This window comes from Coturnix japonica, chromosome Z, assembly GCF_054131305.1.
Source record: "Coturnix japonica strain WE chromosome Z, WE-NBRP24, whole genome shotgun sequence".
NCBI classification, from domain to species: Eukaryota; Metazoa; Chordata; class Aves; order Galliformes; family Phasianidae; genus Coturnix; species Coturnix japonica.
In genome coordinates, this window is record NC_140702.1 from 60,647,026 (window position 1) to 60,660,965 (window position 13,940).

At 44.6% G+C, this 13,940-nt stretch overlaps 2 protein-coding genes across 3 annotated transcripts; both read left to right on the plus strand.

The window, feature by feature from the left end:
• The first annotated feature begins 251 nt into the window (after positions 1–251).
• CENPH (centromere protein H) lies at positions 252–5,988 on the plus strand. 2 transcript variants are annotated; one of them, XM_015848599.3, is made up of 9 exons: positions 252–383; positions 492–547; positions 649–691; positions 1,607–1,678; positions 2,359–2,415; positions 3,879–3,942; positions 4,205–4,256; positions 5,043–5,200; positions 5,566–5,988. In XM_015848599.3, exons 1-9 carry the CDS (start codon positions 289–291, stop codon positions 5,665–5,667), a joined length of 699 nt encoding a protein of 232 aa, XP_015704085.1. In that variant the 5' UTR covers positions 252–288; the 3' UTR covers positions 5,668–5,988. The 2 variants fall into 2 exon arrangements, with proteins under 2 accessions (XP_015704085.1, XP_015704086.1); XM_015848600.2 differs by lacking the exon at positions 1,607–1,678.
• Positions 5,989–7,293: 1,305 nt separating this feature from the next.
• KGD4 (alpha-ketoglutarate dehydrogenase subunit 4) lies at positions 7,294–13,192 on the plus strand. The gene is made up of 4 exons (XM_015848631.2): positions 7,294–7,352; positions 7,835–7,898; positions 11,645–11,820; positions 13,036–13,192. The coding sequence occupies exons 1-4, from the start codon at positions 7,314–7,316 to the stop codon at positions 13,051–13,053; spliced, it is 297 nt and encodes a 98-aa protein (XP_015704117.2). The 5' UTR covers positions 7,294–7,313; the 3' UTR covers positions 13,054–13,192.
• The last annotated feature ends 748 nt before the right edge of the window (positions 13,193–13,940 follow it).

Below are 13,940 nucleotides of genomic sequence, written 5' to 3' on the forward strand. Positions count from 1 at the left end.
TTCCTTAAGGGGATAAATCCGCATTAACAGTGAGAAGCTTAAGGGAAAAAAAAAATAAAAAAATTGCAGACGCTTTATTTTGTTTGCTGGAAGGACTAAGAATCAAAAAGACTCTAAAAGAAGATGTTCTTAGTGAATGAGTGCGAACACGGCGGTTAGCAGCCTGAGGTAATGAGTGAACACCACAGCCGCCCCGCCCCGCCCGGAGCAGCGGGAGCCGCCATTGGCCGCGGGCGCGGGCGGAAGTGCTTGATGGCGGGCGGGAGCGGGGCTGTTTGAAAGCGAGAGATGGCGGCGCGGCTGAAGGAGCCTTCCCGGCTCGGGGCCAGCGCTGCGGCCGTGGCGGCCGATCCGAATGCGAAGGACGCCGTGAAGCAACTGTGGTTCGTGCCGTGTGGCGGGGCGGGAGCGACGCGTGGGTGGTGGGTGGCTTTGAGAACCAGCGGGCGGGAGGGCGAGCGGGGCTGATGGCGTCCTTCGCTCCGTTGCAGCGAGAAGAGCCAAGTGAAGCAGCTGGTGATGGAGTTCAGCACCGCGTGCCCGCAGGGTAAGACCCGCCGGGCTCCCCTCGGCCCTCTCAGGCTCTGCTCCGCTCCCTGTGCGCCCCGTCTCACTCTGTGGTGTTTTACTGACGCTTTTGCTTTGCAGATGAAGAATGCAACAGGGACGTGGAAGCAGACTTTGCCCAGAGGTATGTCGTGCCTTACGGTCAAACTTGTCGGCTCGGTTCCCAACCATTCTTCAGTTAAAATGCGCTAGAAATGCTCTTTTGGTAATTACTGTTTGGTGAGAGCTCCTCGTTAGCGATCCCTACTACATAAGGGTTCAGTTAAAGCAAGTGAAGGAATTATGGCAAAGAGATTATAGAATTACCCCGGTTGGAAGAGACCTTGAAGATCATCAAGTCCATCCACAGCCTAACCACAGTACCCTAACTCTAACAACCATATAAATCATATATCTGAGCACCACATCCAAACGGCCCCATGGACTTGTAAACATCCAGCTTTCAAAGCAGGTCCAGAACCATCTCGCTGTGGATCATGCAGGGCTTGTTCTGTTCTCCCTCCCCATCTACCAGCGCAGGGGGCTGTGTTCCCAGGAACTTACAAGTGTTACTATTGAAGACTGAAGCAAAGAAGATAATAAGTACCTCAGCCTTTTCCCAATCTTTGGTGACCAGGTTGCCCTCAGCATCCAACAAGGGATGGAGATTTTCCCTAGCCCTCCTCTTGCTATTGACATGTTTAAAAAAATATTTACTATTCTCCCTAACCTTAGCAGCCAAGCTCAGTTCTAGCTGCACTTTGGCTTTCCCAATGTTCTCCCTGCACAACTTCACTACATACCTGTAATCCTCATAAGTAGCTCGCCCACTCTTCCAGAGACCATATTCTAGATATTCCTCTCCATCTTCTAGTATAGTTCTGTATCTGCCATAGTTCCTACAACATACATTTACAGTCCTTCTGGTGATGGCTGGAATTAATGTAATGTATTTCACTGAAGATTCATACTTCAGGCATGCAGAGAAGGCAAGTTAAGAACTGGAGATTGATTTTACATTTTTTTGTTCTTTTTCACTTTCTTTTTTTTTTTTTTTCAGTGCCGATGAAAATTTGGAAGAAGTAGATAAAGTAAAAACTGCCTTTGAAAGCAAAGCACTAGTCTTACAAAGGTAGATGGCTCTTCTTCCTGTTTATTTGGAGGCTTTCTGCTGCTTTATCTGTGTGCACATGAACGCACAATTGCATGATTCTGATTAAAATAGGATTTCAAAGTGATGTCGCGCGTGTTGCAAACGTGAGAGATTTAACACCATTGAAACATCAGGAACAGAAACACAGATACCATAGGGAGTAATGAAAAATAAATAGGAGCACGTGCAAGCCTCTGAGATCCTGCAAATAACATAAAAGCAGTTTGTGTGTGTCAGAAAACAAAGCTGTTGGGTGTACTTTACAAATTCTTACAGAAGAGTGGAGGTTGGTAGTTGTGTGTCTCCTATGTTGCATGGCTGTTCATTTGAATTCCTACCTTTGCCTAGCTTCCCTCCTGCAGACTGGGACTAATGGTGTCTGAGGTATATTTGTCAAGAGAGAAGTGTGTTGTTACTCCTACAAATGGTTGATTGATACACTTTTCTTGTCTTGAGAATTAAGCTCCAGTATTTCACAAGTTCAGTATTTGAAAGTTACTGTTGTGGTCAGTTTTGGTTTTGTTTTTTTAATAATATGCATTTCCAATGCCAATGTAGGTATAAATAGAAACTTGGAATTCTACTATTTACCTAAATTTAGATCTCTCAACTTCTTGTCAGTTTTCATCATTGGTTTGTCTCTTCTTTATACCCCACAGGATCCAGCTTATGGACGCTCTGAGGAAGAAAATGAAACAAAATGATGATAGTGCACGGTAGGGTGTTTTGAGTTCAAGCTGGGCTTCTGCTTTTCTAATTTTCTCCCTGCATATCATAGCAACTTCCTCGTACTTTCCATGAGTTGCCCATCCCTTTTTCCATAGGAGATGGACACTCTTTTTTTTTCTCCTGGAGCCTCAGAAAAAGTTCCCTGTTCAACCATGCCAGTTTTCTTCCATTCCAGTTCATCTTACAGCACAGGAAGACAGCCTGCCCCTGCACCTCTAAGACTTCTTTATTGAGGAGCATCCAGCCTTCCTGGACTCCTTTACCCTTCAGGAATGAATCCCAAGGGACTCTAGAGCCTTGAATAGTACAAAGGCTGCCCTCTAGAAGTCCAAGGTAGCAGTTTTGCTGGCCCCCTTCCTGACTTCATGAAGAAGGGAGAACTCTTGTCATTTTATGATCGCTCTCCAAGACAGCTCCCAACCTCCACACCTCCCACCAGTCTAGTGAACAGCAGGTCTAGTGGGCACTTCCCTAATAGCTTATCAGCTATAGCTTCCCTTCCCTTATCAGCTGCATCAGGAAGTTAACTTCCACATACTAGACTGCTTCTTCTGTGCTGTATTATATTTCCAGCGTATATCAGGGAAGTTAAAGTCCCCCATGAGAACAAGGGTTGGTGATCGCATAACTTCTGCCAGCTGCTCATAGAAAGTTTCATCTGCCTCTCCATCCTGGTTAAGCAGCCTATAAACACAAACACACCCCCACCAGGATGTCAACCTTGTTGGTCCTGCGCTGATCCTTACCTTTAGAGACTGAAACTTATCATTCCCAGCCTCGAGGCCTCTAAGGCAGAGCCATGCCTCTCCTTCTATGTCCATCTCTTCTAAAGAGCTTATAGCCATCCGTTGCAACATTCCAGTCGTGGGAGCAATTCCACTACGTTTCCATAATAGCAGCTAAGTCATAGTTTGCCTGCTGCCATTTGCCTCAGCCTCAACCCCAGCATTGTTCCCCCAAAGGCTCATCTCCAGAAAGCCTTAATACCCCCTTGATAATTAGTTTAAAGCCTTTTCAATACATTCTGCCAGCTTCTGGACTAGGATCTGTTCCCCCTTTGAGACAGGTGAGACCTGTCTGCAGACACCAGGCCAGACGCTGAGTAAACCAACCCATAATCAAAAAAGCCCCAGTTCCTGCAATGGCACCAGCCTCTTAGTCTTACTTTAATGAGATGACTTCCTGGTTCTCTCTCTGTCCCTTGCTGCCACTGAAGGGACAGAGAAAAATACCACCTGTATTCCCACTCCATCAACTAATCTCCCCAGCCCCCTGAAATCCCATTTGATAGCCCTCAGGCTTCTCTCAGCAAATTCCTTGTTGCCAGCCTGAGCTGTCAGTAAAGGACAATAATGAAAATAAAAAATCGTAATAAATAACTTTGGTTACAGCATTTCTGTTGTTGACACATCATACTGGTTGTAAAGAATGTAACTATTTCCTTTGTTAGAAAGACCCTGGAAACAGTGAGAGACATCGTCAATCTTAACTGGAAAATACTTCAAGCTCATCAGGTAAGTGTCAGTTGTACCTTCTGTTGCAGAAGCACAGGCCCGCCGACTTCAGTATGGACATAGGCACAGTTTAAAGTAACAGGAATGCACAAGTCATTTGAACTAAATATGTGGTTCCCAGGGGTGTTAAAATTAGCAAAATACTTCATATGAATGTGGAAGTCTGCTTCTAAAGCTGCCCTTACCTGCTTCTGCAGACTGAGTTGGCATCATCGATATTTATAGGAGATAACAGTCCAGGATTTTTTTTTTTTTCTTTCAGGAAACACGTGCGATTAGGGAGGAATTGAATGACATTAGAAGGAAAAGATACGGTAAGTGTTTTATGTATATATGTATTGGTTTTGTGTTGTAATTAAAAATACAGTTTGTATCTTAAACTGCTATTTTAGAAATATTAAGTAACTATGAAATTCTCAATGCAGGAATAAAAATTATGAGAGGCCTAACGGATATGTTTTCGTCAAACTGTACTTTTGTGAAATGCTTGTGAATTAGGAGTGGGTTTACCTAGTAAGAGCGTGTATAATAGTATAGGTCTTGTTATTCAGGATGCTTATAGTGGGCCAAATTTAGATTTGAAATCACTTTAAAAAATTAGATTTGAAATTGATAATATCTTAAGAAATAAGGGAAGGAATACTGGGTCAGAAGCAGTAGCATGCTTTCTATTTAAGACCTCTCCCTTAAAAGTATTATTCATTCTAACTTTTATCCTAGTTTTCTATTAAACATGGTAATATTACTGGTATTGTCCATGTGTCCCTTGTGTGACTTTTGAGTTTGTCTTCCATCAAATTTGAAAAAGGGGAAAAAGATCTAAAATGTCTCTGTCTGTAACATTGTGTCAAATGAAGACAGGGTGTGGGATGGCTGTTCAAATCACATCCATGTCTGATGGAAACACAGACCATGCTGTTAGCAGCTGGGGAGCCAGTGAGTGTATGTTGGTACCAGATACCCACAGCATTTATTCCTCATGGCAGGTGTGTTGGAGGGGAGGGATGGAGTGAGTTTGGCCTATTGCAGTAGAACTGCCTTAGATGTCTTCTGCCTGCTAATCACCTTTTGAATGCTTTGCTTTGCTCATAATGGAGCAGCTCTGAAGCAGTCTGCAGTGAAGGCCATGCAAACTTTTACCACAACGAAGAATAAAAAGGAAGTAGTGAAAATGACAGTTACTGACAAGTTGAAGCTTATCCATAAGAATTTACAGCACGAAAAGAAGATGACTGTGTTACTTCAACACATACTCCAGGTAATGTCATGGCTTTCAGAAGCAGGTTTGTAGTTTGTGTTGCAAAAAGATGACATACTGCATGCTGAATGTAACTCCTAACATAATCGTGTTTTTAAAAACCAGAAGCATTAAATTACTAGAAACTTCTTTGGAATAATTATGTACAGAGTTTAGAAACAGCCTATTAATGTCCATTTCTCTGTTCCCTTAAAACTATAGAGATACAACGCATCTTCCAGAAGTATGTATGTAATACAAAGATGAGAGGCACAGCACTTCCAAACTGAGGAAGAAAAAAAGCAGATAACAAAAGCCAACAGTCCACATTTTGATCTTTTTTGAAGACATTTGTAGTTTTTAAACTATATTTTTCTGTCTTGCAGAATCTCATATTGGGATGCCAAATCAACTGGGCGAAAGATCCATCTTTAAAAGCAGTTGTTCTACAGGCCGAGAAAGATTTCACCATTCGGAATCTCTTCTAGCTGGGGAAGATAGATGGTGTTTGATTGTAGATTGCCCTTACTTGATACGTTCTATCCTACTTTTGCTAAAGCATGAGGTTTTAACCTTTCTGACACTTCTGCACCACACGGTGGTTAGCTGTGGTGAGCACCAGGAATCAGACGCAGGCAGCTGCTGCTGTGCTTCCACTTGGAAAACAGGACAGAGGTGAGAGGAGCGGCTTCCTGTGTGTGAGCGCTGTGTCCTGGCTCCTTGCACGCTGACGCCTACCTGCCTAACCTGTATTCTATCCGCTACACCTGTCTGTGTGCAGTGGCCTAAATAAAGCACTGTTCTGCCAACCGATGTCATTTACCTGGACCTGAGCAAGGCCTTTGACGTGGTCCCCCACCACATCCTCATCTCCAAATTGGAGGGAAGAGGGTTTAATGGGTGGACAACTCGATGGATAAGCAATTGGTTGAAAGGCCGCAGACAGAGGGTGGTGGTCAATGGCTCTATGTCCAGGTGGAGGCCGGTAATGAGTGGTGTCCCCCAAGGGTCTGTCTTGGGACCGGTGATCTTTAACATCTTTATTAATGACATCGATGAGGGAATGGAGTGCACCCTCAGCAAGTTTGCTGATGACACCAAGCTGAGTGGTGCAGTCGATACGGTGGAGGGAACGGATGCCATTCAGAGGGACCTTGACAGGCTGGAAAGCTGGGCTCAGGAGAACCTAATGAGGTTCAACACGGCAAAGTGCAAGGTTTTGCACTTGGGCCGGAAGAACCCCAGGCACCTGTACAGGCTGGGAGGAGTTGTCCTTGAGAGCAGCTCGGCAGAGAAGGACCTGGGGGTCCTGATGGACGAGAGACTCAACATGAGCCAGCAGTGCGCTCTGGCAGCCCGGAAAGCAAATGGGATCCTGGGCTCCATCAGGAGAGGGGTGGTCAGCAGGGATAGGGAGGTGATCGTCCCTCTCTACTCTGCTCTTGTGAGGCCCCATCTGGAGTACTGTGTCCAGGTGTGGAGCCCTCAGTACAAAAAAGACATGGAGATTTTGGAAAGGGTCCAGAGGAGGGCCACAAAGATGATCAGGGGGCTGGAGCACCTCCCCTATGAGGACAGGCTGAGGGAGTTGGGTTTGTTCAGCCTGGAGAAGAGAAGGTTGCGGGGTGACCTCATTGCAGCCTTTCAATACCTGAAGGGAACTTACTCCCAGGAGGGGAGTAAACTCTTTGTAAGAGCTGACAGTAGCAGGACACGGGGAAATGGTTTTAAGTTAAAAGAGGGAAGATTTAGGTTGGATGTCAGGGGGAAGTTCTTCACTAGGAGAGTGGTTAGGTCCTGGAACAGGCTGCCCAGGGAGGTTGTGGATGCCCCGTCCTTGGAGGTGTTCAAGACCAGGTTGGACGGGGCCCTGGGCAACCTGATCTAGTAAATGTGTATGTCTGGTGGCCCTGCCAGGCAGGGGGGTTGGAACTACATGATCCTTGAGGTCCCTTCCAACCCGGGTCATTCTGTGACTCAGTAAACTCGGCGGTATCTGCTTTTTAAATGGGCGGAGACACGCTGGCTGTGGCCCCGCTCCGCCCCGCGGCTCCGCCCGCTCCGCTCGCCCTGCCCACGAGGCGGGACGCGGCGCTGCCCCTCGTGCGGGCGGCACTGCGGGGCGGGGGTCACCATGGGCAGCAAGATGGCGGCGGCCACTCGGGTCGTGCAGGTATCGGCGCCCTCCGGCAGGGCGGAGCGGGAGCGGCGCGATGACGGGGCCGGTATCTCGGCGCGGCCCACGGGCCCCGCTCGCTGTCAGCCGGGCCTGAGGGGGGCTGGGCAAGGGGCTGCGGCTTGGGGCCGGCGGTGTCCTTGGCGTGGGGAGCGGGCGTGCGGCGGGGCCGAGCCGGGAGCAGGTCGTGCGATGCTTGGCGCTCTGTGAGCTGCGCCCTGTGCGGCCCGGCCGTGATGAGGGACGCGAAGGGAACGCGCCGCCCTGTTGGGACGCGAGGGCGGAGGAATAATAGCTTCAAGGGTGACGTGCCTCCGTGTGTGGAAACAGAACGGCCGTCGGGGAAGGTGGTCACACTGTCAGTGCACGGAGCAGCGGTGTGGAGTTGTATAACACCGCCCTTTGTATTACTGCGGTGTTAATGTTTGTCCGGAAACGCGTTGTTCCCCTCATTTCTCTTCTGCCTTGTTACGTTGCAGGTAGTGAAGCCACATACTCCGCTGATTAAGTTTCCAGACAGAAAAAGCGGTCCCAGGCCTAAAAGTAAGTATTTTGGCTGGGGACGCAGCATGCCCCAGATGTCTTTGCCTTACCAGTTCTGTGCCAGAACGTATTTTCTGCTTCAGCCAAATGCCTCCACTGATTCGGGGTAAGGTTTCTGGAAAAGGATTGTTTTACAGAATCATGGGGGTAGGAAGAGACCTCGAGAAAGCACTGACTCCAAACCCCTGCTAGAGCAGGTACCTTACAGTAGGTGGCACAGTTGGGTGTCCAGGTGGGTCTCGAATAGCTCCATAGACGGATACTTCACAACCTCCCTGGGCAGCCTGTTCTAGCTGTTCTGTCAGCCTTACTGTAAAGAAGTTCTTTTGCACCTTACGGAACTTTTTGTTCAAGTTTTAGGCTGTAACTCATTGTCCTGTTGCTGCATGGCACCGAAGGAGACTGGCCTCATCCATTAGTCTCTCACCTCCTATTAGATATTCATAAATTTTAATTGCCCCCCCCCACACACACACAAAGTTTTCTTTTCCCCAGACTGAACAAACCCAGGTAACTCAGCCTTTCCTTGCACAAGGGATGTTCCAGGCCCTTAATCATCTTTGTGGTCCTCCACTGGACTCCTTTTAGGAGATCCCTGTCTTTTTTGAACTGTGGAGCCCAGGAGTGGACTCAGTAGTTTAAATGTGGCCTCACCAGGGCAGAGTAGAGGGGGAGGATTCCCTCCCTCAAGCTGCTGTCTGTGTTCATTTTAACACACCTCTGGATACTGACCTTAGCAACAAGGGCACACTGCTGGCTCATGGCCGACTTGTAGTCGAGAGCTCCTCTCCAGCAAGTCAGCCTCTAACCTGTAGTGATGCATGAGACTATTCCCTCCCAGGTACAAGACTCTATACTTGCTCTTGTTAAACCTCATCACGTTCCTCCCATCTCTCCAGTCTGTCCAGGTCTTGGTGAATGGCAGCACAGCCTGCAGGTGTGTGAGCCATTCCTCCCAGCTTTGTATTGTCAGAAAACTTGAAGGTGTACTTTATCCCTTTATCCAGGTCACTGATGAGAATGTTGAACAAGACCAGATCCCGCACCAGCCCCTGGGGAACACCGCTAGTTACAGGCCTCCAGCCAGACTGTGCACTGCTGATAACAACCCTGTGAGCTCTGCGAGTCAGTCAGTTCTCAGTCCACTTCACTGTCCACTGATCTATCCCATATTTTCTAAGTTTCATAGTAAGGATGGTGTGGGAGACCAGTGTCAAATGCCTTGCTGAAGCCAAGGTACACATCCACTGCCTACCCCCCATCTACCTAACCTAAAGTGATGGCATCATAGAAGGCTTTTGCTTGGTCAAGCACGATTTCCCCTTGGTGAATCTATGTTGTCTCCTCCTGATAAACTTCTCTTGCAGATGGCATCCAGAATAAGTTGTTCCATTACCTTTCTAGGGACAGAGGTGAGGCTGACTGGCCTGTAGTTTCTCAGATCCTCTTCATCCTTTTTGAAGACTGACACTGGCTGTCCTCCAGTCCTCAGGCACCTCTCCCATTTGCCAAGACCTTTCAAAGACAATAGAGAGCGGGTCAGCAATCTCCTCTGCCAGCTCTCAGCACATGTGGGTGCATCCTGTTGTGGCCCATGGATTTGTCTTTTGTTGGATTTTGGCTAGGTGCTCTCTGGCCAGATCCACCTTGATCTACAGAAACTATTCCTTTCTCCCAGCCTCTCTCTCTTGCCTCCAAGGTCCAGGATTCCTGAGAGCTAGTCTTAGCATTAAAGACTGAAGCAAAGAAGGCATTCAGAATCTCTGCCTTCTCACCATCTGCTTTTACCAGGGCACCAATCTCATTTAGTAGGGGACCCACGTTTTCCCTCATCTTCCTTTTACTGTTGACATACTTAACGAAAAACCTTTTTCGTTATCATTTTTCCTTGTTGGCAAGGTTTAATTCCAAGAGGGCCTTAGCCTTCCTCATTGCATTTCTACAGTGTCACTCTGGTGTCTCCTCTACAACAGGCGGAATAGACATAATACATGTCTATTTCTTGCATCTGTTTCTTGGTTAGACAAGATTCTTTAAGATTTCCTACTCACACAAAGTCTCTTCTCTGCACATGGTCATATTCTTCTGAAGTGGTTGTGTCAAGGTCAGTTTAAAGCAGCTTTAAGCATTCAGTGATTACAGAAATGCTGTTACATTTTCCTCATCCCATCTTTTCTTGATTTTTGTGGTATTTAATGTTTGTGGTATTGAAAACCTTGGTTGCAGGTGGCAGAGCTACCCCACTGTACATTTCAATAAACATTTCCTGGTCTTATTAATTACTGCTGAGGGGAGAAAATATATATATTTTCATGGCCATCTTTGAGACATCAATCTATACCTATAGTTACGTTGACATTTATAGCATCTCCAGTACAGTTACATTTAGACATCACAGCTATGTAAGCTGTATGCTGTTTTTCTTTGGAGTCAATAAAGCATTTGAAACTGAAATAGCGAGTGTCCTACTAAAATAGCAAGCATCTTACAAAGATGTCTTACACTGCTCTCATTCGTTCAGAATTTATGGTTGTTTTGACCTTTTTTAGCTCACTACTGATTTTTATCTTTTTTGGGTTTTTTTGGGTTTTTTTTCTGATACATCAAAGTTTTCAGCACCAGAATTATCTCCTGGAAGGCTTGCTTAGACATCTAAATATTCTTTTATTTCTATTAGTTTATCCATTAGCATTACAAAGTACCTACAGTGCCTATCAGTGCCACTTCTGCCATACCTGTGAACTAGTCAGGAACTATTTTGGGGGGTAACTTTGTCACTCACACCACCTCTCATGCCAACTGCTTTCTCGGAGGCATAAAAAGCACGTTACTTACATCTTGATTAGCTCTGCATCTGAAGAATTTTGCCATTATACATTTTTTCTTGTATTTTTCTTGTATTTTTTTTTTCTATTTGCTGGAAGTCTATGGCAGTAACTGTTTCACCATACCAGACTGCTGCTTGGACATAGCCAAACAATGTTGCAGATCAAGGCTGTGCTGTTAGAAACTCTATGTTTCAAAGGCCAGCCAAGTTATTTTATGGTATTACTATTGGGTTATGCTGTCAAACAGGGGAGGAAAAAAAAACCAAACAGACAGTATATGAGCTAAAGCAACTACAGTGCTAGGTCTGATACTTTTCAGTCCTGCTACTTGGTCACTACATCTCATTAACAGTTTGGTTGCTCATACTCAATATGTGATCCTCATTCTGCACATTACTGACATAATTTGATACACTACACTGCCCTGCTGTATAATATTAGAAACAGGTACAGAGTTGCACGTGTATGTCGTTGTTGTGATGTTCACCTTTCTGTAAGCCTCTGCCTCTTTTTCACCTTTACAATTGCAAGTAGACAAAAGCATCATCTCAGTGGACCTTGGTTATTCATCTGAACTGTCATTCTGCATTACCCTCTCCACAACACAATTATGATACCTCATACTTTCTCTGCAAGGAAAGCTTCCCACAGGAGAAAAAGGCTTTGTTAGGACATATACTGATTTCATTTTTCTTTCCGTGTTAATATTTCTTCCACTTGAATATACTATCTTTTAATTTCAGAATATTTTCATTGTGCTTTTGATGTATTTAGTAACAGTAAAAACAAGTTGAGTCAGTTGAGTATATTAATATATGTTAGGACACAACTAATTGTCAGTGGCTTATTTGCCACTCATCTAATTAACTGTACAGTCTTGTTGTATTTCTTTACATTGTTTTTCAATCTGGGTTTCAGTACAGGAATCTCTACAAGCAAGTGTTCCGTCACCTCATGCTTCAAATGAAGCCTTTCAAAATATTTCACCTGTTAGTAGGGCACATGGTGCACCAGACACTTCTGAATTAGCAAGAATCTTACCTCAAAAATACAGAAGGAAACTTATGTCAGCTGAAGAGATTGAATATATTCAAGTAAGTCTCAGTAATTGTTGTGTGTTCTCTTATTTACCCAACCTTCTTTGTAGTTCTGCAGGTCCTTAAAAGTTGCACGAGATAATAGATTGTAATTTTTGTTAAGAAGAGCTTTTGCAGTGTTGATACGCAGTACCAAAACAACAAATCCTTGATGAAGGAGGTTCACAGCTCTTACTAATTAGTAGCTTGTGTTGTCACTGTAGGATCCATATTTAAAGCAAAGGTAGAAAGGCAGTGATAGGTAGAGCCTACACTAAGCATATTCCCTTCTTGTTTTATAACCATTGTTTAGTGCATAATTTGAATATGGGAGCACAGAATGCTGTTCATGCTCTTGCCAGGTGACTGAAGTACAAAATTCATAAAAACTAGTTTGGAAACTGTTATGTAATAGGAAGTTAATTTTTGCACTTCTAACAGTTGGGAGCATTTTAGTTAAGCTTGATGCAAGTATTGCCTAAAATATTTGCAATTGTTGCATAACATGGGAAAGTCAAGGCAGAACTGCTTTTCTTCTGGAAGAGTTTTCAAATGAAAACATTTTTACTTACAAAGGGAGAGTGCACAGAATTTGAAGAGCTAGACAGTAGCTTTCTTAAATGAGGACACTTAAAGGGTATAATGGTACTAGCGGAAATCTATATTTCAGCGTGCAAGTGGGTGACTATTTAAATTCAAAATAAAACAATCACTTTCCTGTAGTTACATACTTTTTTACCTCTGTTTTTGGTTTGTTGTTTGTTTGTTTTTAACCACAAGGCAAGTTGTTAAATAACTTTGTCAAAATAGTGAATTTCTGATTTCTCATAAAGATTATAGTGGGTTTCTTGGGCTTTGCTTTTACTTTGCCCCTTGGAATTTGGGCAGTAAAAAAAAAATCCAAAGCTACTACTACGGCTGTTTGTCTCATCTTTCCAGAGTCACTAAGTGTCATGTTTCTTCCAACTGAGAGGATAGGGAGCAGCTGCAAATATAGGTTGCAGAGGTTTTTATATTGTTTATATTATTCCATCAGGCACAATAAGCTATTAATGACAGGCAATGATTTTTCTGACATGTAGCATGTTCCATTACAGATTAAAAATCAAAGCGTAAAAATGAAGTTAAATCTAGGACTTGTTTATTAATCTATAACTGCAAAAGAAGACTGGATATCAATTTCCCTTTCTTTTAGAGGAAAATAGTTAACTCTGTCTATTTTTTGCTTTACAGCGTGGAGGTCCAGAATAAGTACGGAAGATATTTGCCACCAACAGATATCACCACTGTTGAAGAAAGAAGTATTGTGTTCATCATAAAAGCTTTTCCTTAATATTATAAATAATGGTATACTGATAGCTTTAATAAAAACCCTATATGAAGGTGTAAAGGTTGACACAGCACTATTAATTGGTGATGAGAGATTTTCTGTTGATGACTAATAGCAAATGATGGCTACATCATTAGAGTATTTTTCTAACTAGTCATTCTATGAATTTGGCAGTAGAACAAATTGAGTTGCTTTATTTTCCTTGTTAACAGGTCTTTTCATGGCTGATTTCATGGGCAAGATAGACACACTCAGAGACTCCAGAATGGCTTGATTTGGATGGAACCTTAAAAACCATCTATTTCCAGCCCCATGCTGAGGGCAGGGCTGACACCCATTAGATTAGGCTGCCCATGGCCCCAGTTAGTCTGGCCTTGAATACATCCAGGGATGGGGGCATTTACACCTTCTTCAGACAAACTCTTCCAGTTCTTTGACTCCTTCCAACCCCCAACACGAGTTGATAGTTTTCCCCTGCCATCTCATCTGAATATCACCTCTTTTAGTTTAGAACCATTTCTCTGTGTCCTGTCATCATCAGACTATATAAAAAGTCCTACGATGTCCTGTTTATAATAAGCTGCTTTTAAATAAGTTAATTCTCCTGAAGTTCAGGATCCCCACTCTGCTTTTTGTCAGGCCCCCGTTCCTCATGATCACAGACTCAGCCAGGACATGGTTTAACCTCCTTAATGAGCTCTGTGGGGCAGCTGCCCGCTCCGGAGCTAATCACACACAGCCATCAGGGCACGAGCAGCACCGCACAGCGTGTGCCGGGCCGCTGCCCGCCTAGTACCCGCCTCCGAGC